Here is a 26,549-nt window from a genome sequence, read left to right as displayed (position 1 = left end):
TTAAAGTCTTTCCGGAGTGCTCGCTCTGCGCATGCGCACCGATTAATCCTGCTCAGCTCCATCATGGCGGCGAGGGGCCATGTGCAAGATCCAAACGACAGGAGACTGCGACCCATTTACGGTAAGATTCACATCGCACTCCTGAGCTTATACAGACCTAGCGGGTCTGACTAGTCCCGTAGGACCGGCCTGTGCCTTATTGAGTTTATTAAAGCGCTGCAGGAGCTGTGGAGAGCCGGTGAGGCCTGTGGAGTTCAAGCCGCGGTGTCGGTTCGGCTGCGGCGCCGGATGACAGTGCGTCCTTACGCGGTCACACTCTGACGTTTCAATCGGTAGAATAAACCGTGTTTATAGCGCATCTAAACCTTGAAATACTGTTTGAGTGTCTAGAGATCAGTGTTAATGTCATTTGATCAACCGGCTCACAACCTGTGTGAGATGTCAAAGAGATTAACAGGCTCATTATGAGCGATTTGTGCTTTATTTTTACATATTTTGTATGTTTTATTACGTGTAAAGAGTCTCAGACCGATGCTTTACATGCTTCATGATTCATTTATGCTGTAATAACATGAATAGTTAAAATATAGGTGCATAAAGCTGAGCTTTGTGGCTAAGTGATCTGAAGGTAGACCTGCTTATTGTCTTCCAGAGATTATTTATAAACCTCTTTGTTTAACGTTATATTGTTATAAACTATTGCGTTCTATTTTGAGAAGTTATCCAAAGCTGTGCAGAAATGGCCTATAAATGTCTCTAAATGCTTAAACTCAATTGGTCTTAATGCATAGCCCTGTGGAACATCACTGACATTTGTTTTATCTGCCAGCATAATGTGAAATCTGACTGTATGTGTGTTAATGCTTGTGCATATAGTAAATATTAATGCATTTGCATATTTTATGCTGCTTACATTGCAAACTCATTCAATTATTAATTATTGATGTACAGAGTCATCTGTACATATGTACAGTAGAGTACAGTAGGGTTTTCGGTAATGCAGTTTAATGAATCATTTAGCTTTGGTTTAAGTTCAGTTTATTTTTGTATTTTTATTTAGCTTTTTTCGTTTTTGTCCCTTGCAAAGATTAATATCTCCATGCATCTTCTAATTAAAGATACACGATTATTGCATGATCTGCCTTATTGATTTAAAAAAGTTATAATATTATTGATTTAGATTATTAAATCATATTATATTTAATTAAATTATTCAATAAATTTTATATTTTATTTAAAGCTAAAATATCGTTTTTAGCAAACAGCAACCAGGACAAGAATTTAATATTGCAATTTTTTTCAGTTGTATCTTTTTTTTATATATGTATATATTTTCAAATAGAGTTCTTGAGTTCACACTATGCCGTTTTGTGCCTCATATTGCATTGATTCAAACAGCAGATTTTATAATATTGTTTTTTTTTTTTTTTTTTTTTTAATGACATGTATATCAAGGACTCGCTATTGTTCTACTACACGAGATGCTGCTCTGTGCATGTGAGGTTTATAACGATCAATAGATCAATGACCTTTATTCTGGTGCTTTATGCAGTCTTGGCGTCCTATTGTGTGAAATCGATCTGTATTTGTGTGGGTGATTGATTGGAAATACAAGTTATCAGGAAAGATGCATTAATGGGCACACACATGGAAGTGTTCTCTTGTAGAAAGTCCTGGTTAATTTTGGCATCCAGCTGTCGTCAGACCGGGTCCTGTGTTCTTTTAGCAGAGACTTATGGGAAGGGAGGGGAGGGGGGTTCCTGCGCTCCATATCGCATCGAGCAGCTGGTGAAAGAACGTTCTCACAGTTAGGGGTCTGTGTGAGTGATGCAGTGCTGCCTTTCTGCAGCCGTCTGGTCCTGATCGCAATTGCTGTTAAACCCTCGCTTGGGGTTTAGCATGACTGGATATACAGGATATACAAGTTACCCATAATACCTGTTTTAAAGGGGTCATGTTTCTCATTTTCCTAGCATTTTTCCACTTATAATGTATCTTGAGGTTTCTTGCGTTTTAGTTTTTTTTTTTTTTTTAAAAAGGTTTGTAACTGCATGCATGATTTAAATTATACTGAGGTTAGGTCTAGTGATATTTGACTGGCTGATTAATGGCATGGACCGGTTTATCACTATTAATTTACACATTCATGATAGAAAAATGTGGTTGTTCTCTATATAATAATCAGAGATGTTAGTGGCTTCCATACCAGTTCTGTTTTGTTGTATTAAACATGTTTTTCTTTTCTAGATTACCTGGACAATGGCAATAACAAGATGGCAATCCAGCAGGCTGACAAACTGCTCAAGAAGCACAAAGATCTTCACTGCGCAAAGGTTTTTTTTTTTTTTTTTTCTTTTAGCTGGTCATTTGGATTTTTTTTCTGATAAAGCTTGCAATTTTAGGTTGCAATGCATATTTTATTTTATTTTATTGTATTTTATTTTACTATTTTTATTTTACTGTGCTTGTTTGTAGATCTGCACAGTAAATTAAAAAAATATAATTGTTACTGTACAACAAAAACATCAAGTATTTAAGAAAAAAAAAGAAAAAATAATATAACAGTTTTACAGTGCATCTGTAAAATTATTCATGCAGTTGTAATTTAAAATGCATATTTTATTTTATTTTATTTTTATTTTATTTTGTTTTATTTTATTTTGCATTACTTTACAGCTCCTGGTTTGCCTTGCTTGTTTGTGGATCTGCACAAACATTTTAGACACAGTATTTTTATATTAGGGCTGTGACGGTCGCAATGACAACCGCACCACCTCGGCCAACGGTTGCCACCATGGTGGTCGGTTGCCACCGGTGGTACTGCATGTGACGTCACACAATCTATAACAAGCATAAAATACAGTGTCTCTACAACAATTATTCTGCCGTGGCCGTGTTTAGTGTCCCCGCCGGCAACAGCAGCGAGCGCAAGTGCCTTCGCAGCTGCTGGAAGAGATCCACGTGCATACGCACACAATAGGCTAAATCTTGCAAAACTCCAGGAAAAGTAATTACTATGAATGTGTGAGGGAAAATAAGGACATACTTGAATGAATTATTAATAAACTAGTGTTTTCTGAGCCAGTGTCGCTAAGATGACGATCTCTACTTGCCATCTGCTCATTGGACGCGCCTTTAGAGAGAAATGCATCTCTGTGGATTTTATAATGAAAGAGTTTTTGATTTTAGTTTTTTAGTTTTAAAGTAGAATAGTAATAATTTAAAGCTTTCTGTAGATATATTTATCTGTAAGGCAAGTATTCGCTGAGTTTCGTTTTATTTTTGTGCAGCGCTCCTGTTCAACGCCGAGACATCAGAAAGCGCATCTTGTTTGTTTTCTTTATTTTTACAAAAACATATTATTTTGTTAATATTGTGAGTGCACGCATATACTATTAATAATATTACACTCTTTACAGTTCTGGATGATATATTACGCTTATCTTTATGAGCAAAGATTACGGCATATTTAATTTTTTTTTGCAAGTGATTGCGCTGGCGCCTCCATGTCCTGCAAAGCGCATTTAGCTTCCCCTCTCCAACAAGCGATTGTATATGCATAATAGCGTGCATTTATCTAAGTTAAACGTTTAAAATAACATTGTGATATGCTTGAAGATTTTATTTTAGGAAAGTCGTGATGATTTGAGAAGGCAAAATTGATCAAACATAGGCTTTGATCAACTCACTGCCTCTGGCTGCTTGGTCGGTACATTACAATCTTAATTTCGTTACGGCAAAAATCTTAATTTAACAAAAATGTTCCAAATACATTTCTAAATTAACTTTATAAAGAACAAAAAATATATATAACTACGTTCCTATTAAAAACAAAATTGAGCTATTTTAATGGATGCAACAGTGTAATGGGAAAGAGAGAGAAAAGACTCAGGCTTCAGTCGGACTCAGGCCGGTAATTTTGATGAGCCGTTGGACAAGGGTTGGGCGAGGTTGTTACGAATTTATGCAACAAATGTTTGTTTAATATTTACCATTCTTATTTTGGCTACTTTCTTATTTAAATGTATCATTTCCTTGATATTTACTTTAGTGTTTCGTAGGCTGAAATAAACACGCATGTTTATGTTTCAAAATCTCAATGTCTCAACACCGCGCCACCGGCAGTAGTTGGTCCATTACCACCACGGTGGAAAAAATCTGCCACCGTCACAGCCCTGTTTTATATCAATAATGTAATTTTATGTTTTAATGTTAATATATCAGTGTGACTGTAAAATAGGAACAAAATGACAGCAATAATATTGTCGTTGTTATTTTCAAATTTATTTGAAATTTATGTAAATAAAAAAAAATGTAAACAAACTTTATATAAATGTTAAATTAAGTAAAATAAAAAAAAGATGTTACTGTAAAATAAAAAAAATATTTAAAGTATTTAAGAAATTATATTATAACAATTTTACAGTGCATCTGTAAAATTACAATACTTATGGGTGTCTTAATTTATTTTTAGATATTAAATCAAGTTTTTATTTTGGCAAGCTTGACAAAAAAACTTGAATCTTAAGACTGACACATGCATGTAATAATCACATAAAGCCATATTGCTATTTTGGTTTTATTTAGATTATTCATGCAGTTGCAATTTAAAATGCATGTTTTGTTTTATTTTACAGCTCCAGGTGCTTGTAGATCTGCACATTTTGGCCACGTTTTTATATCAGTAATATAATTTTAGATTTTAATGTTTGCATATCAGACTATAAAATGGTAAACAATGACAGCAATATTATTATAGTTGTTTTATAAATAAAAATAATTAAATAATTTAAACATTATTTATATAAATATTAAATTAAGTAAATTATAAAAAATACTGTAAAATAAAATAAATCGCATATTTAAAAAATTACATTATAACAGCAATTTACAGAACATCTGTAAAATTACAATGCTTATGGCTGTCTTAATTTATTTTCAGATATTAAACAATCAAGTTTTTGTTTTGGAAGACTTGAAAAACTAGCTTAAATCTTAAGTCTGACACGCATTTAATAATCATACTAAGCCATATTGAGATTTTGGTTTTATTTACATTATTTATCCAGTCTTAGCAAACAGTTTCATTCTGGTCGGCTCAGGCTAAGTTTGGTTCCAGTGTCCATGATGCTGTGGATAGCGGTCAACACAAAAGAATTTTGTTTACGAAAGAAAAAACCATCATGATTTTGACCTTTTAGATCGATAAATTAGCTCCAGACACATTAATCGTGTGCTCTGATCTCGTTTGGCAGGTCTTGAAGGCGATCGGTCTGCAGCGCACAGGAAAACAGGATGAAGCCTTCACGCTGGCGCAGGAAGTGGCCGTTCTTGAACCCACAGACGACAACTCTCTGCAGGCACTGACCATCCTCTACAGAGAAATGCACCGGCGTGAGTGTTCAAAGCACGGACGGAGAACCTCACCCTAACAAACTATTAAGAAGTCATATTTCTGTCCTCACTGGAACTGAAATGCCAGTCAGAACATGTTTGATTGTAATATACAGAGGTAACTGGCACAGACTGAAACCACAAAACTCTCATTTTCTTTCTACAGCCGAGTTAGTGACCAAGCTTTATGAAGCTGCAGTCCGAAAAGTTCCAACGAGCGAAGAGTACCACTCTCACCTCTTCATGGCCTACGCCCGAGTCGGAGAGTACAAGAAAATGCAACAGGTTTGTGTTCGCTCTGACGTCATCAGTCATTACATCCTGTTTAAAATGTGAATTAGGGCTGCATGATATGGGGAAAATTTTAATTAATTAATTAATTTTTTTTTTTAAATGCAGTTTAAAAAAAAAAAAAATAATAATCTCCAGGTTTGTGGTGTTTTTTTTTTGTTGTTGTTTTTTTGTTTTTTTTGTTTTAGGGATGCAAAATTAAGCAAATCTTAGAGACTGTATATCAATATGATTATAATAATAAGAATAATAATAATAATATTAATAATAGTAGTAGTAGTAGTAGTATTACTATTTATTATTCACTTTAAGATGAAAAATCCACTAATAAAGAAAATGTTATGTAATAATAAGGTTGAAAAAACAATTTTATTTTCCAGTGCTAATATCTGTGGCTGTGAGCCTTTATTTTATTTTTATTTCATTTTATTTTATTGCAAACGTATTAAACAAAATAACAAATAGTGCTATTTATTATTCACTGTAAAATAAAAAAAAAAAAAAAAATTATTTTATAATATTAAATAAGTCTTTTTTTTTTTTTTTTTTTTTTTTTTTTTTCAGTACAAATTTTTATGGCAATTCTTTGGTGAAAAATCACAGGGAGCCTTTGTTTTATTTAATTTTTTTTATTGCCGAAATATTAAAGAAAATAACAAATAGTGCTGTTTATTATTGACTGTAAAATACCAAAGTAATATTTATTTTATTTTTCAGTACAGATTATTATGTGTTTTTTTTGTTTTTTTTTGCAGAAAAACCACAGAAAACCTTTATTTAATTTAATTTAAGTTTATTGCAGAAATATTAAACAAAATAACAAAAAGTGCTAAGTATTATTGACTGTAAAATAAAAAGTAATATTTATTTTATATTCTAGTACTAATTTGTTTTTTTTTAAATGGCTTTCGTAATTTCTGCATTTTCAAACATTAAACCAACCATAGTGAGCCTTTATTTTATTTTATATTTTTTTTATTTCAGAAGTATTAAAATAAGAAATAATACAATTTGTTATTCTCTATTAGTCTTCAATTTATTATTATTTTCTATAATAAAAACATTATTGTTATTATTATTATTATGAAAATATTAAACAAAATAAATATTAAGATTCACTATAAATTAAAACTGTAAATCTAGTATTTATGGAAAAAAACATATATATTTTTTGTTCAGTACTAATTTTTGACGTTGTTCATTTCTGCATTTGAAAACGTTAAACCATCAAGCTTTTATTTTGGAGGTAAACCACTGGCCCTTAAAGCTTCTCTTTAGTTGACAACAGTTGCTTTATAAGCGCATTTCGATTTTAGGAAGTTGGTTGTTTCCAAATGCACATTATAGGCGACCCAAACTCACAGCAAATGCAGAAATGAACAGCATTTACTGTAAACCGAGTCGTTCTGAGATGCTAAAAACCCTCATGCAGCATACAGCGCATATATTTATTTAGTTAAATCCCAGCCTTAGTGATTTGATAATTGCACTAAGTCACATTAAGTTTTTCATTTTAATAGGGCTGCGCGTTTAACCTCCAAAACAAATATGTTCATGTTGAAAGACTGACTTTTGTCTTTCCACGCTTCTGACAGGCTGGAATGGCGCTGTATAAAATTGTCCCCAAAAACCCCTATTACTTCTGGTCGGTTATGAGCTTGGTGATGCAGGTACTGTCATGTTTTCTCACTAACATAAACAGTACATTTGAGAGGTGAACTCAAGCGGACAAAATAATTTGACATAAGCAATGCATTGTGTGTTTCAGGCCATCTCAGCACAAGACGAGAAGCTCTCTCAGACCATGTTCCTGCCACTGGCTGAGCGTATGGTGGAAAAAATGGTAAAGGAGGAGAAAATCGAGGCAGAAGCCGAGGTAGGACGGTGGTATTGATAATCTGTTTCTGATTTCAGCCTTATGAAGTGTATGATGCATTTTCCATCGGCCGTTCCAGGTCCAGCTGTACTTCATGATCTTGGAGCGTTTGGGGAAATATGTGGAGGCGCTGGAGGTGGTTCAGGGGCCACTTGGAGGTGAGGAGAACACAATGTGTTCTTCAAAGGAACATTCTGCCTGTTTCCAGTTGAATGTCTTTGTGTTGCATGTGTGACATGCTGTCAGTTACCAGAGATGAGAAGCGTGTAAAAAAGAACAGCAGTTACAAATACGTGGGGATTTTTCTCCATATAAACAGCATGTTGTTGTTGAAGCATTAAAAACAAAGCTTGTGACTTTTTCTTTCAATTCTGACTTGTTTTTCTACATCCTGGCCAGGACACAAGAGATTTTTAATTCCAAAATGTGTTTACCTGGTTAAATAAAGGACCATAATAATAATAAAATGAAGTCAGATTTGTGAGATGAAAAAATTGAGAGCTAAAAAGTTGCAGTTACCTGTTTTTATTTTCTTTATTTTTTTTACCTTTGTGATATGGAAACATGGAGTTGCAAGGAAGAAAGTTGGAATTCTGAATGTATATTTTTCAATTGTCATAAAAATGTCAGAATTGTAAGATACAATACTTTAAAAGTATCACAATACGCTGCTTTTAAAAACGGTACGACTCCGCATTTTACTAGTACTAGTACTTTAAGAATGTGTTTTAATAAGAGCCGTATTTCTGCGTGTCTGTTTTAGTGAATGGCGCAGACACGCAGTTTTGTTTACTACAGATATACGCGTGGCGCTCGCTGTTTTCAGTCTCTGCCGCCTCAATATACGAGTACATGAACACATGAACATCATCTCTAGAACTGCTCTGAGAGTCACTTCATGAGCATTTTAATGTTTGTTTTGCAGAAAAAAATCGTCATATGATGAAGACCCTGTTAAATTAAATTTCATGATTTCAGTTAATTAGACATGCTTTTTGATAAATATTATTTTAATGTAACCAATAAAATAGAGTCTAGAAAAGTTCAAATGGAATTTAGGAAAAAATAAAACAGATTTCATAGAGCCCTCTTCATTTAATTTGTGTGTTTGTTTTATTGTAGTTGTCCTTTAGTTTGTTACTTGCATCTAGGTTCTTATTAATAACAAAGATAAAATAACAAAAAATGACTATGTCATGATATAAATTGTTGTTGTGAAATAAAATTACTATATCATGAAATAAGATTTGGCTTTATTCTTTAAACTAACTTACCAATATAGCAAAGATCTCTACATGCCTGTAGGCATGGTAGTTGTTCACCATAATCCTGTGTCGTGGCACTTGCATGTGATTTATTATTATTTTATTATTATTATTATTTGTTATTATTATTAATGTTTTAATAGATAAAATAACTATGATCTCCATTTGGATCATCTATTATTCAATTAGTTTTCCTGTTCTGTGTTTTTTCGTAGTATCGGTTCAGTAGTACTATTGTGATATTTTAGTCAGGTATCATATCAAAGTCAAAATTTTGGTATCGTGACAACACTAATTTGCAAGAATAAAAGCGGAATAAAAGTGGTAGAAACAAATTTCCATAGCTTGTAGTTCACACCTCTTTTTGGTATAAAATAACTCGCTTCGAATAACTAAATTTGCATTATCGTTCACAAATGGATTGTTTTGGTCAGTAAGACTTTTTTTGTAAGAAACACTTTTGTAAGAATATTTTATTCAGCAGGGATACATTAAATTGATTATAAGTGAGAGTAAAGACATTTATAATGTTACAAAAGATTCTGTTTCAAATAATTGCAGTTTCTTTTAACTTTGTTCATCAAAGTATCCTAAAAAAAAATTTAGCATACAAAAATGTTTCTACAAAAATATGAACCACTAAATCTGTTTTCAACGTTGATAATGATCAACATTTTTTCTTGAGCAGCAAATCTGCGTATTAGAATGATTTCTGAAGGATCATGTGACTGGAGTAATGATGTTAAAAATTCAGCTTTAAAATCACAGGAATAAATTACATTTTAAAATATATTCAAATAGAAAACAGATATTTTAAATAGTAAAAATATTTAAAAATTTTACTGTTTTTATTTTTTTTGTACTTTGGATCAAATAAATACAACCCACTTCTTTTTATTTTGTATTGCAAAGGTGCAATCTTTACTGTTGGTTTTTATTTATACATGTATTGTCTCTTAGTCATTTTGCTTTGTGTTTTCTCCCTCAGAGAAGCTGACCAGTGAACTGCAGAGCCGTGAGAACAAATGCATGATGCTGTACCGTCGTCTGGAGCGCTGGCCCGAGTGCAACGCACTGTCCTGCAAGCTCCTCCTGAAAAAGTGAGTCCACTACTGATTTATTTTTTTCTGTTCCCTGAATGGATTAACACAAATAGCCACTTCTGAGTAACAAATTGTTCTATTTTATTAGTGAATTTTCAGTGCGTTTGATGGTAATCATTTTATTTTTCACTTTGCAGCCCTGACGACTGGCAGTTCTACTTACTGTATTTCGACTCTTTGTTCCACTTAATTGATCAGAGCTGGACGCCGCCGCAGGAAGGTGCTCAGTAAGTAGAAAATCACAATATATAACTGGGAAAGAGTTGTTGCACTTGAAATTGAAAGACCACTGTGTTGTTTACTGGCTGTAGGTGATTGGATATTCCATGCATGTTGAGCACAGTTTGCATACTAGAAAGTAGTCGGCTATTCATGTTGTGTTGTTCCTCTCACTACTGCAGTTCTGCAGAAGGGGAGGTGCGCGCCTCTGTATCCCAGGCCATCAGCTTCATGGAGGACCGAATAGCCACAGAAGAAGCGAAGGAGTCCAAGCATCTGAGAGGGCCGTACCTGGCCCGTCTAGAGCTCATCAGACGGCTCAGAGAGCGCAGCTGTCCTGAAGCACAGCAGCTAGGTACAGGATGAGTCGGATGCTTTACACAACACAGGCTGCATGTTTGCTGTATGTTTCTCATGTGTTTTTCCGCCATTATGCAGGTGAACCTCTTGAGCTCATGTTCCAGTTCTTTGTGAAGTTTGGAGACAAGCCATGTTGCATTACAGACCTGAAAATCTTTCTGGATCTTCTCGCACCTGACCAACATGTGCAGGTAAGCACGACGAGAAGCACAGTAGATCCCCTCGCACCAAATAAGAAAAAGCATTTTTATACATGCGTGTACATGATGTGTATTTCTTTTATTTGTGAGCACATGTAGTGTTCTTGCTTTCACTGCATTGAAATACATTAAGAATTCCCCCAAAATTCAAGATAAAGTGGCGAATATGCCCCCATATGATATGTGACCCGTATATTTGTACCAGTAGCCAAAAATACATTGTATGGGTCAAAATTATACATTTTTCTTTTATGCCAAAAATCATTAGTATATTAAGTAAAGATCATGTTCCATTAAGATATTTTGTACATTTTCTACTGTAAATTAAGTAAAACTTAATTTTTGATTAGTAATATTGATGGCTAAGAACTTCATTTGGACAACTTTAAAGGTGATTTTCTCAATATTTAGATTTTTTTGCATCCTCAGATTCCAGATTTTCAAATAGTTGTATCTCGGCCGAATATTGTACTATCCTAACAAACCATACATCAATGGAAAACGTATTTATTCAGCTTTAAGATGATTCATAAATGTCAATTTCACAAAACATTTACCCTTCTGACTGTTTGTGGTCCAGGGTGACATATCTTTTATATTTATATCATCTGATATAGTTCATATCACACAAAGAGTACAGTTTTTTTGTAACTTGCAAATGTGATGTTGATTTTATAATAGTCCAAAAAACAAAAAATAATATTCGTTGACACAAGTTCCTGTTTTTGCTCTGTTTTGTCAATGAAAGTAGTTCCGAACAAAGCCACAGTAGAACTGTTTGCATCTCTGAACAACAGTGTTTCTGAATCAGTCAGCTTTTTGAACAAATCTGTTGAATTAAAGACGTCCACTTCCAGAACAAAAATTTACAGATAATGTACTCACCCCTTGTCATACAAGATGTTCATGTCTTTCTTTCTTCAGTCTTAAAGAAATTGGTGCCCTGAGTTTGAACTTCCAAAATGCAGTTTAAATGCGGCTTAAAAACGATCCCAAATGTGGTTGTGAACAATCCCAGCCAAGGAAGAAGGGTCTTATCTAGTGTAACGATCGGTTATTTTCATAAAAATAGTGGTTTATATACTTTTTAATGTCAAACGCTTGTCTTGTCTTGTGGACTTCTCCTTAAACTCACGCAGTGATTTTTCTGCCGCCTGCTGGTGATTTTAGGTATATATTTAAAGTATATTGTCCCTTTTTCCCCACAAATCATTGCAAATATCACTACTGAATATTTTGTTTGTAACTGCAGGTTAAATTACGTTCATCCCCTGCATTAAACAGTCTGTGTAAATGTATTAAATGCCACATCAGATGCAGGTTCTGTGGAAGCCTGTTTCCCTCACCTTTAAAAAAGGTTATCACAACTTTATCTCACAATTCAGATTTTTTTCTCAGAAAAAAGACAATTGCGAGAAAGTCAGAATTGTAAGATATAAACTCACAATTGCGAATTTTAAAGTCAGAATTGTTAGATATAAACTGACAATTCTTACTTTTTTCTCACAAATGCCAGTTTATATTTTGCAATTCTGACTTTCTCGCAATTGTCTTTTCTGAGAAAAAAAGTCAGAATTGTGAGAAGGGGAAAAATAGACCATGTTCTCAGAATTGCAGGAATTTCCACTAAGAATATATAGATTTTTATAGATTTTTAGGCTTTTTTTATTTCATTTCTGTTACTCCTGCAAACTAATCATTGCACAAAATATGGAGGGTAATAGTCGTGAACCTGTCAAAGTACCAGCTCAATAACAGAATCAAAGCAAAATATCGTCTAATTATCGTTATCAACAAAATTCCAGAAAATTATGAGAGATTAATTTTGTCATTATTGCACACCCCTAATGCGATAATCTACTCGCTGCCCATGATTTCTTATACATTTAAAAACGAAAATGCGGTGTATTTTTGCCCCGATCTCTTCAATTTTAGAGGCATACAACTGCATTCTATAGGCGACATCATACAGTAAGTTGTCATGTTAGTCACCAATCAGCTGTATGAAATGTAAGATGACCTACAGAGCTCTGTTGCAGGGAACATTATTTTTAAATGTATACTAACTTTCTTGCGACCGTCTCAGTTCATCAACAGGCTAATGGAGGTTGTGCCGCTGGGCGCTCCAGGAGAGGATGGCGTTGCTCTTCCAGGAGACACGCGGGCTCTGCAGAGACACATGTGTGTGACTCAGCTGAGCCGCAGTCTGGGTCAACAGCATGCGCTCAACACCGAGGGCAAACTAGGCCTTATCAAAGAACTAAAAGCGCATTACCGGCACGGCTTACAGTTCGGTAAGCAGATGACTAGGCAGGTTGAACTATTGATTTCTTCCTTTTCAAATTACATAATCCATGATAATGCCTGTCTCTAATATTTATTTCATCTTCTATCAGAAATAAAATGTTTTATTTGACCTATAATGTTTAGTAGCCGCAGTCTTACCATTTTCTGTTTTCTTTCTGTTGTAGGGAAGTCCTGTTTAAAAACAGAGCTGCAGTTCTCAGATATGTATTGTCTCATGGCGGCTCATGTCTATATAGACCTGTGGATAGAGACGGGTGAGTTTACTTCTCATTTTTACAGTCAGTTTATTTGAAGACATTCATGTTTTCATGGTACTGATAAACGAGTTCCGTGTCTGTGTTGTAGGCGATCAGAACGTGTTGTGGCAGTGTTTGGGACTGTTAGAGGAAGGTCTGTCCCACAGTTCCTCCAACGCTCAATTCAAACTGCTGCTTTTGCTTCTGTACTGCCGTCTGGGGGCTTTTGAGCCTGTGGTGGATCTTTACTCCAGCCTGGACGCCAAACACGTCCAGCATGACACCATAGGGTGAGAACGTATCTTAATTAATATGTTAAGTCAAAGATAAATTATTTTTTTAACATGTTTCTGGTCTTATTGTGCGCAGTTTATTAATGCACCTTATTCTACATTTTAAAAGTTATTTTAATTATTAGAGATGGAAGTTTTATACTTTATATACAGAGATGCACATAAGTGGTCCGCATGCCCGAGCAAAATAAGAAAATGTGCTGTGTAAATGAGTTCAGAGCATGCATTTGCGTTCTGTTACTGCAGAATTACCATTTTGGATCAACAAACCATAATACTGTATAAGATTTTTATTCAAACTGAAAGCATAATTCTAGGCTATTCACTGCTGTTTTCGAAGCACAATGCAAAAAAGTGACATTTTATTCACTGACGCTCTTCAATGGGAAGCGCTAAACCCGGCAGTGCACATACAGCGTACATACTTGCTGGCAACCAACTAAAATAAAAGCTTAATTTGGGTTTGAAAATAATGAAAATTCACATAAAAGGAGTAAATATTATGGATTTATTTTTAAGTTTACTACAAAATAATTGTAGTTTTATTTAATACCCCCTTTTAAGTAATAGTTTAGTACTTAAACCTATTTTATTTCAGTTAGTTCCAAGGCAACTTTTCTCATTTTATATATATATATATATATATATATATATATATATATATATATATATATATATATATATATATATATATAATATATAAAATATGTGTATATATATTTATTTATATATATTTATATATATTTATTTATCAAAATTTTATATTTGCAGTATTCACTTAAACTATTTTTAATGGACCCTTTTTGCAGACTGTAATGATGCATTTGATGAGTTATTAACATCTAAAAGATCATCAAAATATAGCTATATATATATATAATATTTATTTTTCTTTTGTTTAATGTTAATGTACCTTTTTATATATTTTTTAATTGTTTACACACCAGCAAAATAAAAAAAAAATTGCCTTGTTTACCAATGCAAAGTTATATTATTATTATTATTATTATTATTATTATTATATAATATAATAGTAATTAATAATAATAATAATGATAATAATAATAATAATAAAAACATGCTTTCAGAATATTTAGAAATTTAATCCAATATAGGAAAAAACAACACACTTATGAAGATATTAAGCCAATAGTATAATTGATCTTTTTTTATATCCTGAGATTTGAGAATGAAAACTATACAAGTCTTAGAATTAAAATATCACCCGTGCTAACACTGTTCTTTTGGTTTTGTCTTTGTTCAGGTATTTATTGACCCGCTATGCAGAGTCTTTGGGCCAGTTTGCTGCTGCTTCCCAATCTTGTAACTTCTCCCTCAGGTTTTTTCACTCAAACCAGAAAGATGTACGTTTTAATTCTCACAGTTTATGTGGACAATCTCTCCCAAATTAACATTCTGTCATCATTTACTCATGATGTTACTGTGTGTTGTTCCTGCAGACCTCAGAATACATTATTCAAGCATATAAGTACGGTGCTTTTGAGAAAATCCCAGAGTTCATCGCCTTCAGGAACCGTCTCAATCACTCGCTGCACTTTGCCCAAGTGCGCACGGAGAGGATGCTGCTGGACCTCTTCCTGGAAGCCGACATGTTAGTCGCTTAATCTTTACCTGTCGTATTTACCCCCTTTTAGCAGTGATTTATTATTTTGATAGGTTTCTAATTGTAGTCTTTTCCTTGCATAGATCATCTCCTCTAGAGGAGAGCGTAAAATCAATGTCTCTGTGTCCGGAAGAGGACGACATCCCGTGGGACAGCTTAAGGGACAACCGCGACCTGACTGTCCTCGTCAGCTGGAACCCTAAGGACCGGTATGAGGAGTCCATCCTCTTGAGCTATTACATGTTTTATGCATTCATGTGTTTTAATAATGATCCCAAACTGCAGGCAGCTGAACGAGGAACACAAGCAGCGCTCTCTAGAGGACGAGACCCTGTGGCTGAGGTTGCGGTCGCTCACGCTGCGTCTGATTGGCTGCGTCTCTGCGCTGACTCACCCTCCAACAACGCGTAATTCTGAGAAAACGACTGAAAACGGAGTGGCGACCAAACCGTCTTCTCTACAGTCGCTACTCTCACAGCTAGAAAACACGCTAAACCAGGCCACCCAGTTCACGGAAAAACAGCTGCAGGTCAGAACCCGTTACAGACCACTTAGCAAATGTGTGTGTGGTTTTGTTGGTTTAATTGGTCTAAAGTCCTACTCCGTATAGCTGTATAAGCAAGTTTTATTACATTAAATTAATTGAATACATGCAATATTGTGCTTTTAATAATTAAGTTAAACATTTTGAATGAAAATATACAGTTACCCACATACACTGCCATTCAAAAGTTTGGGATCAGTAAGATTTTTAATTATTATTTGTTTTTAAAGAAGTATCTATTGTGAAATATTATTTCAATGTAAAATAACTAGTTTCTATGTGAATATATTTTAAAAGGTAATTTATTCCTGTGATCAAAGTTGAATTTTCAGCATCATTACTCCAGTCTTCAGTGTCACATGATCCTTCAGAAATCCTTCTAATATGCTGATTTATAATCAGTGTTGGAAACAGTTGTGATGTTCAATATTTTGTGGGGACCTATTAAACTTTTTTTCAGGATTATTTAATAAATAAAAAGTAAAAAAGAACAGCATTTATTTAAAATAGAAATCTTTTGTAACAGTTAGGGCTGGGCGATATGGGCAAAAAAATTATCACGATAATCTTTATTTCTTTCAAGTTTAAAGTCAGATTTTTGCTCCAAAGTGAAAGTTGTAGAAACCAGACCATTAATTTTCCTTAAAATAAATATCTAAATAGAAAAAAGAAATTTTGGCATGTTCTAATGTTCTACTGTTTCAAATCAAGAATCTTTTTTTTTTTTTTTTTTTTTTTTTTTTTTAAATTAACCCTTTTATTTACCAAGGATGTGTTAAATTGATACAAAGTGATAGCAAAGATTACATTGTTAAAAAAGATTTCTATTTTGAATGCTGTTGTTTTTATATAATATTATGTAATATTAAGAAGCACAGATGTTTCCAACATTGCTAATAAAGTTAATAAATCAGCATATTAGAATGATTTTTGATGGATCATGTGACACTGAAGACTGGAGTAATTGCTGAAAATTCAGCTTTGCATCACAGGAATAAATTACATTTTAAAATATATTCAAATAGAAAACCATTATTTAAAACTGTAATAATATTTCACATTTTTTGCTGTATTTTTGATCAAGTAAATGCGGTCTTGATGCGCATAAGAAAATTCTTTAAAAAACATAAAATCAGTTTTCATTTAAATATTTTATTTTATTTTTCCATCTAATATTAATATTATTTTAAGTTTTTACAAGAGTGAAACCATGTAATGTATGACCTATCCAATAACTTTTATTTCTATTCTAGTTTAGTGTTATGATGTTGAATGACCTTTCATATTTTCAGTTTTCATTTTAGTTTTAGAAATTTTGTAATGTGTTTTTGTCATTTTTATTAGTTCATATTTTATTTCCACTTTTAGTCATTTTAGAACTTAAACTTGTTTTCAGTTGCCAAGACAACATTTCTAATTTTTCTCTTCTTTCTTTCAAAACAAGACACACCCTCTTACTGCTGATTGACAAAATTGCTTCGTGCACCTTTAACAAAGTGATTCTTAATAGTTTTAGTTACAATAACACTGGTCAAGCAAAATATTATTTTGTTTACAATATTAATCACTAACAAGTTAAATACATTCATATCAAATTTATCTTTTGTTTTTTAAAAAGTTTTTTAAAGATGTAATGGATACACAATTTTCAGAGCATATATTGGATATAAAGGAAATTCAGTCCATTGATTGTGTCTGTGTGTTTTGGTTCACAGCATCAATACCCATTTCTGGGTCCTGTGTCGTCTCGTCTGGCTCAGGCTCTGTCCAGCGGTTGCTGTCAGTGTCAGCTCTCCTCCCTACAGCTCCCTCTACACCTCCAGGAGCTCGAGACCGCTGGCCTGGGTTCGTTAATTTACACCTTATGTACAGCGCCTATCTGCTCCACAATTCTGTTTGATTTCATGACAAATATTATCATATTTATTTTGTTACAATACAGTTTAAATTTGTAATTTTTCTGGCCTGAATAAGATATTTATATCATTATATTATATTGTTTTATATTGTATTATAGTTTTATTTTATATTACATATTTATTTATTTATTAAATTATACTATTTATATTACATTATTTTTTCTAATATGTTTAATCCTTCATTAATCCTGTTATATTAGTTTTATTTAACATTGCATAATATATTTATTAAATTATACTGTTATATATTACATTATGTATTTTTTATTATATTTTTAATCCTTTGTTAATCCTATTATAGTATATTTTTATTATATTACATATTAAATTATACTGTTTATATATTACATTGTGTAACTTTGTATAATATTTTTAATCCTTTATTATATTGTTGTTATATTGTATTGTTTTATTTTATATTGAATATTATATTTATTAAATTATACTATTTATATATTACATTATGTATTGTTTATTATATTTTAATCCTTCGTTAATCCTATTATATGATTGTTTTATTTTATATTACATATTTATTAAATTATACTGTTTACATTATGTAATTTTATTTTTAATCCTTCGTTAATCCTATTATATTTTATTATATAATATTATATGGTTTTATTTTATAATACATATTTATTAAATTATACTATTTATATATTACATTATGTAACTTTGTTTTTAATCCTTCATTTATTATATTATATTATATTTTATTTTATATTGCATATTATATTTAGTCAGTTATGCTATTTACTATTTTGCATTGTAATTTATTATTTTTAATCCTTTGTAAATCATATATTATATTATATATTATATTATATTATATAGTTTTAATTTATATTTAATCAATTATACTATTTATATATTACATTATGTATTTTTTTTTTTTTTTTTTTTAACGTTTTTAATCCTTCGATTTCATTTGGCTTGTGATTGTATTACATTTATTAATTTTGTCTTGTATTTTCAGATGAATCAACAGAGCTTCAAACACAAATATCTAATCTTTTCAAGTCTTTAGCAGTACAACTTCAAGGTATGTTTAAAATTACTTCAGTGTTTGTCACATTTTACCCCAGTTTGTTTTTGGATGACATTGTTAAATATGTTGCAGATGGTTTCATGTTGACTTTCTTTCTGTATGATTTTCCAGACATGTTGGAAAAATGTAAAGGTGACCTAATAGAAGCTAAAGACGGTCAAAACAAGACGCACCACTTTTTACTGGAGAATCTAGTCTACTTTGTAGAAGTGAGTCGCTCTCCATCACTAAATTTAAGACTATACACATCTCTCTTGAGAAAATAAAAGTAATTTATTCTTAATTGTTGGTTCCAGAGCGTTTGTATCGTCCTATGGGTGTCTAATTACTGCGGAAGCGTCCTCCGGCCCTTAAAGTCCAGTTTACAGAAGAAGAAGAAAAAGAAAAAAGAAGCCAGCACTGTAACGGTAGTATTGGCTCTGATCTTTATTGAACCTCTCTTCCGAGTCAATATTTATGCAGTGTAGGGTAGGAGGAAATGTGAGTCAGTCTTGTTTATGTGCTGATTTATGTCTCCCACACAGCCGCCGGTGCTCTCGGCCTATCAGGAGTTCAGCGGCAGCTTGCAGAGTCTCCTCAACCAGGCGCTGGAGCACATCAAGAGCCAGGAGATCAGCCTGACGGCGCTGAAGCTGGGAGAACTCAATCTGGAGGGACAAACCCAGTCTGAGGTGAATCTCAAAAAGACAGGCTTTTGATTATCAGCATTAAGCCCGGTCCAGTGTTATTTATATAATATTATAGTATTATTCATATTTTGAATTAGCTTTTATTTTTTATTTTCAGTTTTAATTTTAAGTTTTTGTAATTTTGTTAAGCTTTTATCAGTTTTATTAGTTTCATTAATATATTGAATTAGCTTTTTATTTTAGTTTTAATTTTAAGTTTAAATTAAGTTTTTGTAATTTTGTTATGCTTTTGTCAAATTTTATTAGCTTTAAATTTTTTTGTATTTCTATTTATCTTTTCAATTTCGATTTTTGTCATTTTAGTACTAAACTTCAAACTTATTTCAGTTGTTTTTCAAGACAACATTTTTAATTTAAGGAAAAAAAGTGAAAAATAAAACAAAATGTTATTAGAAATCTTATTTAAAAATCACCATGTAGTGAATTTATTAGGTTTTCCAGTTAATTGTTGTGGTTGTTTAATTAATTTTTTTTTTTAAGGTTTTAAAAGAATTTCTAAATTTCTAAAATTCTAAAGTTCTAAATTTAATGTGGAAAAAAGTTGATGATTTGTATGATTTGATTTTAAGTTCATTAAAAAGTTTTTAAGTTTAATTAAAAAAAAAAAAAAAGAATAACAAAACTTAAGAAATTCTGAAGAATCTTCTTACAGAATTAGCTTCTTTTAAAAAGTTTTAATTTTTAGTTTACGTTTTTGTAATTTTGTTATGCTTTTGTCAGTTTCATTAGTTTTATTAATATTTTGAATTAGCTTTTATTTTTATTTTAAAAAGTTTAATTAAAGCTTTTGAAAATGTATGCTTTTGTCAACTTTATTAGCTTTATATATTTTTCTGTATTTCTATGTATCTTTTATTTCAATTTCTGTCATTTTAATATTAAACTTCAAACTTTTTTCATTTTTCAAGACAACATTTCTAGGAAAAAAGTGAAAAATAATTTGTGTTCCAAAAATATTTCTTAATGTTATAACAAAACTATAACAAAAGAATTTAAAAAATAATCCAAAATGTTCTTTAAAATACTTTTACTTAAATCACCATGTAATGAATTTATTAGTATTAAGTTGAATTACTAATACTTTTTTTTTTTTAAGGTTTTTATAATTTAAGTTTTTTTATATATATAAAGGTTCTATTGTGTATTGTGCATGTAGAATATTGTGTATTATTAAATATTTCTTAAGAATGACAACAAAAAAGAATGATAAAACAGAAATTCTTTTTACAGATTTAGCTTTTTTTTTTTTTTTTTTTTTTTTTTTTTTTTTTAAATTGAGTGTAGTTTACGTTTTTGAAAATGTTATGCTTTTGTCAATTTTATTAGTAATTTCTTTTTTTTTATTGTAAGACTAAATTTCAAACGTATTTCAGTTATTTTTCAAGACAACATTTCTATTTTAAGAAAAAAAAGTGAAAAATAATTTGTGTACCAAAAATATTTCTTAAGAATCTTATAACAAAACAAAAAGAATTCAAATTCAGAATATTCTTAAATAAAATTTTAATTAAAAATCATCATATGAATATATTTTTTTAGGTTTTTATCATTTTACAATTTGTTTAAATGTTCAAAATTTAACATAGTAAGTTAATGATTTAAATTTTAAATTTAATAAAATATTTAAATTTACGTAAAATGTAACAAAAATTAATAATATTTTGTATTATTAAATATTTCTTAAGAATGGCAACAAAAGAATGAAAACAAAACAATCTTCTTTAATTGTTTTGTCACTTCAGAATCATTATTCAATGATTTTATTGGGTTGTTTCAAATTAATTGTTGTGATTAAGGAAAACAATTGTTCTTAAAACATTTGAGAACTACTTAGTAATTTTTCCAAGGCTTGCACTTTTTTATGAAATTTCTTGACTACGTTTTTGAGTAGATGGTCCCATAAGTTGCGTAAAGCTAGCAAAATGCATCCGTGCATGCGATCTGAGCTTGAAACTAGTCATGATGCTTCAAAGAATATTTGAATTCTTGTTTTCTGAACGCTGTTTTCTTGCTTCATCCAGGCGGAAGGGACCTTCACGAAGACGGCCATGGATAAGGTGCAGAGCAGCTACCTGCGTTCGCTGCAGGAGATCGGGGAACTGTTGAAGAAAAGAGCGGACACGTTAAAATCCCTCAAAATCTGAGCGCTCCATCGATCCGGTCCCCGACCCGCACGGCTCCACGCGACGGCGTTCCTCGGTCCCTAACGCATCCTCCCGTCTCAGTCTGTGAACTCAGCTGGTCTCGTCTCCTCTTCCTATTTATCCGTCTCATTACTCACGTACAGACACAGGCACACTGTAAAGTTCAACGACGGCTTCAGCACAAACATCTACGTGCTCACGGCACTTTTAAGTGGAAAGTAAACTTCATATCCCTAGCAAAACTACATAGGCAAATGAAAATAAGCAATTTTAGAAGTACTGCTATAAATTATTGTACATAGTTTGAAGATAAAAGAATATCAACGAGAACTCCTTGGCGAATTAAAGTGAACTGCTTTGTCCTTTTGTCGATGTCTTGCGTTTATCGTCTCTTTCACTTCCCAGCCGTAAACCTCGCGACTGACGGTTCGTTTTCGCACGACGCTCCAAAGCGAAACGCAAGTAGCCAACTTCCAGACTGACACGCTCTGCGACGCGTTTACGTAGCCGTTCGCGATGCACAACCAGCCAAGAGCTACGCTTCGTCCCGAGGAGATTTTGCGCAAACTTTCGGCGGGGTGGCGTGAGTATCCAAATGCTTTTGGGTGCTTCTATTGCGATATCTGTTTGTATATTACAAATGACTTTACTTGAGCCACAAGCGTACGAAATGTAGCTTTCCCGACTGTTTGTTTGGAATTGCCACCATACGAAAACAAATAGCATTGAGTGCTACTTAAGGTTGGGAAAGTTTGTGTATTTCAAAGACATTTATTCAATCATGTTTGGAATTAATTTTATGGGTAAAGTGACGAATGAATCCATTGGTTGGGGCGCGTTGTTTACCTTGAACTGAAAATTGATGATTGCACTGATGATGTCCCTTAAATGATGAGGTTTTATTATTGTTGCATACCAAAAATGTCTAAATTAGCCTTGCGTTAAAGGGTTAACTCACTCCAAAATGAAAATCATGTTCCAAAACCATAAAAAAAAATTGTTCATTTTTGTAATCTTTCGTTACCAAATGTTGTAAACATTAAATAAATCTCTCCATCTTCATAAAACGTGGAATGAAGTAGTAGTTCACTTCCAGAACAAAAATGTACAGATATTTTAACGTTACTCGCCCCTTGTCATCCAAGTTGTTCATGTCTTTCTTTCTTCCTTCGATAAGAAATTTTTTCTTGAGGAAAACATTTCAGTATTTCTCTCCTTATAATGGATTTCAGTGGTGCCCCTATGTTTGAACTTCCAAAATGTAGTGTAAATGCAGCTTCAAACAGCTCTAAACGATCCTAGCTGAGGAAAAAGGGCCTAATCTAGCAAAACGATCGGTCATTTTTAAAACAAATTGACAATTTATATATTTTTTTTAAACCTCAGATGCTTGTCTGCGTAGACTCTGCGTTCAATTCAGTTAGGGTGTGTCGAAAAACTTTTTTTCCCCAACTTCAAAATCGCCCTACATCGCTGCAGAAGTACCGAACCAGTGTTTACAAAGTGAACGTGTCATAATCAGACGCCTTTTACCAAAAAAAGGTGAGAAGGCGATTTAGGATGATTTTGACAATGAAGAAGAAAACGAGTTGGGAGTTTTTCGACATACCCTCACTGTATTGATCCGGATTCCACAGACTACGCATGCGCAGAGACGAGACAAGACGAGCATTTGAGGTTGAAAAGTAAATAAATTGTCAATTTGTTTAAAAAATGACCGATCGTTTCGCTAGATAAGACCCTTCTTCCTCGGCTGGGATCGTTTAGAGCCATTTGAAGCTGCATTTAAACTACATTTCGGACGATCAAACTTGGGGGCACTATTGAAGTCAGTTCCTGAAATGTTTACCTCAAGAAACTTATCAGCTGAGGAAATGAAGACACGAACATCTTGGATGACAAAGGGGTGAGTAAATTATCTGTATTTTTTTGTTCTGGAAGTGAACTAATCCTTTAAACTCACTCAGTTCATATGGATTTATATTTCTTCAGTTTTAGGCAAAACAGGCTTTCAAAGAAATCTCTTCGATATCTTCATTTGTATTGGCTTTGGAACGACAAGAGGCGACTAAATTAGGACGTTTGTTTCATTTTGGGGTGAACTAGCCTTTCAACGTCGCAGTAGAGTCAAAGCTAGGTTTTTATACGACTGATTTGTTGATGTCTACCGGGAAGTGCAACTTGTTTACAATGTTTCCGAGCGCCATTATGAATCATGTTTATATAGCGTGTGTTATACGGTGTGCTGCAATCTATGGGCTTTCACTGCTTTATACCTGCTCGGGGAGGGTGGAAAGACGCTTTTCTCTTTTGTTTATTTTTACTTTTTTTCAACACGACGGGACGCAGGACAGGTTGTGCAACGAGAGGCTGTTCTTTTGCATCACTCCGGGACTGAAGGGCTCATCCGGCGTCCTCACCGTCACAAAGCACGAGGACAACAGGCGCTTCTGGACTGAGGAGGTCGTTTGGAGATGGTCAAGAGGTGGTTGGAAGTGTGTCGGCTGATGAATTCTTTTGTTAGGGAAATTGAGAAAATACAAACAAAAACACTGGAATGTGAAAAGGAGTTTTTTAAATAAAAAGTAAATGTTCCACATGCTGTCTGCTTTGGATTTTTTTTTTTGTATGTATCAGCAAAGTATACATTCACACAACTGAAAAAAGAAGGTTTACTGCATACATGTTCCTGGTTTCATTGTGAATTATTTAACATGGCATGATTTTATATTGACCCTAAGAATTATGATCTTAAAATACTGGTTTGCTTTTGTATTTTGCTTGCTACAGGATTTTGACCCTACCAGGCAAATAATTTCTTAAATAATTATTCCAATTTTATATACATTAATGTAATATAAAATTTTGTGTGTGTATATATATATATATATATATATATATATATATATATATATATATATATATATATATATATATATACTAATTTACAAGTATATAAATATTGTGTAATGTATAATTACATAATTCGCTTTTTGAAGTTTACGATTGTTAGTATAAACAGTATAAACAAATTTCATCCATTCACCCGTTTTTTTGTCCTGTAAATATCCTGTTTCATAGAAGTAATCAAACTATGGGGGGAATTAATCTCATGTTTACTTTAAAAATGTTGATCTTCAAATATTTATTTTTGTTTCAACTGTTATTCAATAATTATGCCAATTATACATTTATATACATTTACATAATATTTATATTATTTAAATCACATATTTCAATTAGTGCTGTCAAACAGTTAATTGCATCCAAAAAAAGTTTTTGTTTACATAATGTGTATATATAAATACACAATACTACAGAATATATTTTAAAAATATTTTACATATATCTATATTTATATTCATATAATTTACATTGTACATAAATGTATTTAGTATATAAACAAAATTTTTCTTAAATACATGCATATGTGTGTATTTATTTATACATAATAAATATACACAGTAAACACATATATTATGTAAACTAAAGCAATAAGCTCCAAGAGGCCATGGTTTACATTGACTTTATAACCGCCAAGGGGCATTGTTTGGCACTACGCGAAGCTGTTACAAATTCACAGTAAACCACGGCTTCATGGGGCTTATTGCTTTTATAAAACAGTTATTCCATATACGGAGTAAGGTTTCACAAAATAAAACAGAGCAAATAAAGTGTAATGATATTATTGCAAACATTATTCTTCCAAATAATATAGTTCCTCAGAAACGGTCCTCAGCTTCAAACACGGCTCAACCAATCAGAATCAAGGTTTTATACAATTTTGGATGCGATTAATCGATTTGACAGCACTAATTTAACATGGTAAGACACACCGGTTTGCAATATCAAGCTGCAAAACCAGCTGTTTTGTACATAATCACATTATGTTGCTATTTCATGTACAATTTAAAATATCTTAAAATATTCGTTTGCTTGATAGGATTTTTATGTAAACTATTTTTCACGTAATTGAATTGTTTTATAATTATTTTCTTTACAAAATTACAATTTTATAATTTGATATCAATGTGTACAATTAATATTTAAAAATCTACATTTTAAAATTATATAATTTATAGTCGCGTGATTTAATCGCTTTCGAGTTTTGCAACGGTCGATCATTGATGAATTGTTTTATAATTATTTTCTTTACAAAATTACAATTTTATAATTTTATATCAATGTGTACAATTAATTAAGAATGTACATTTTAAAATTATATAATTTATAGTCACGTGATTTAATCGCTTTCGCGAGTTTTACAACGGTCGATCATTGATGAATTGTTTTGTAATTATTTTCTTTACAAAATTACAATTTTATAATTTGATATCAATGTGTACAATTAATATTTAAAAATCTACATTTTAAAATTATATAATTTATAGTCACGTGATTTAATCGCTTTCGAGTTTTACAACGGTCGATCATTGATGAATTGTTTTATAATTATTTTCTTTACAAAATTACAATTTTATAATTTTATATCAATGTGTACAAAAATGTACATTTTAAAATTTTATAATTTTTAATCGCTTTCGATATCAATGAATTGTTTTATAATTATTTTCTTTACAAAATTACAATTTTATAATTTTAATGTACATTTTTTAAAAATCTAAATATTATATAATTTATAGTCACGTGATTTAATCGCTTTCGAGTTTTACAACGGTCGATCATTGATGAATTGTTTTATAATTATTTTCTTTACAAAATTACAATTTTATAATTTGATATCAATGTGTACAATTAATTAAAAATGTACATTTTAAAATTATATAATTTATAGTCACGTGATTTAATCGCTTTTTTTGCATATCATTGATGAATTGTTTTATAATTATTTTTACAAAATTACAATTTTATAATTTTATATCAATGTGTACAATTAATATTTAAAAATCTACATTTTAAAATTATATAATTTATAGTCACGTGATTTAATCGCTTTCGAGTTTTGCAACGGTCGATCATTGATGAATTGTTTTATAATTATTTTCTTTACAAAATTAGAATTTTATAATTTTA

The 26,549-nt window shown here is 31.8% G+C and overlaps 1 protein-coding gene across 1 annotated transcript; it reads left to right on the top strand.

Annotated features, from left to right (window-relative positions):
- Positions 1 to 11: 11 nt before the first annotated feature.
- On the top strand, positions 12 to 21,887 carry naa25 (N-alpha-acetyltransferase 25, NatB auxiliary subunit). Its single transcript, XM_051121139.1, has 24 exons — positions 12 to 121; positions 2,248 to 2,333; positions 5,256 to 5,394; positions 5,561 to 5,679; positions 7,281 to 7,355; positions 7,454 to 7,561; positions 7,641 to 7,719; positions 9,815 to 9,926; positions 10,067 to 10,156; positions 10,331 to 10,503; positions 10,587 to 10,699; positions 12,795 to 13,002; positions 13,180 to 13,269; positions 13,361 to 13,541; positions 14,809 to 14,908; positions 15,005 to 15,156; positions 15,252 to 15,377; positions 15,454 to 15,697; positions 17,428 to 17,557; positions 18,611 to 18,676; positions 18,794 to 18,891; positions 18,979 to 19,089; positions 19,207 to 19,353; positions 21,393 to 21,887. Exons 1-24 carry the CDS (start codon positions 64 to 66, stop codon positions 21,513 to 21,515), a joined length of 2,928 nt encoding a protein of 975 aa, XP_050977096.1. The 5' UTR covers positions 12 to 63; the 3' UTR covers positions 21,516 to 21,887.
- The last annotated feature ends 4,662 nt before the right edge of the window (positions 21,888 to 26,549 follow it).

The sequence above is a fragment of the Labeo rohita genome, chromosome 10 (assembly GCF_022985175.1).
Source record: "Labeo rohita strain BAU-BD-2019 chromosome 10, IGBB_LRoh.1.0, whole genome shotgun sequence".
NCBI lineage: Eukaryota > Metazoa > Chordata > Actinopteri > Cypriniformes > Cyprinidae > Labeo > Labeo rohita.
The sequence above is the reverse complement of the archived record's forward strand: the minus strand, read 5'-3'. Positions and strand labels throughout refer to the sequence as shown.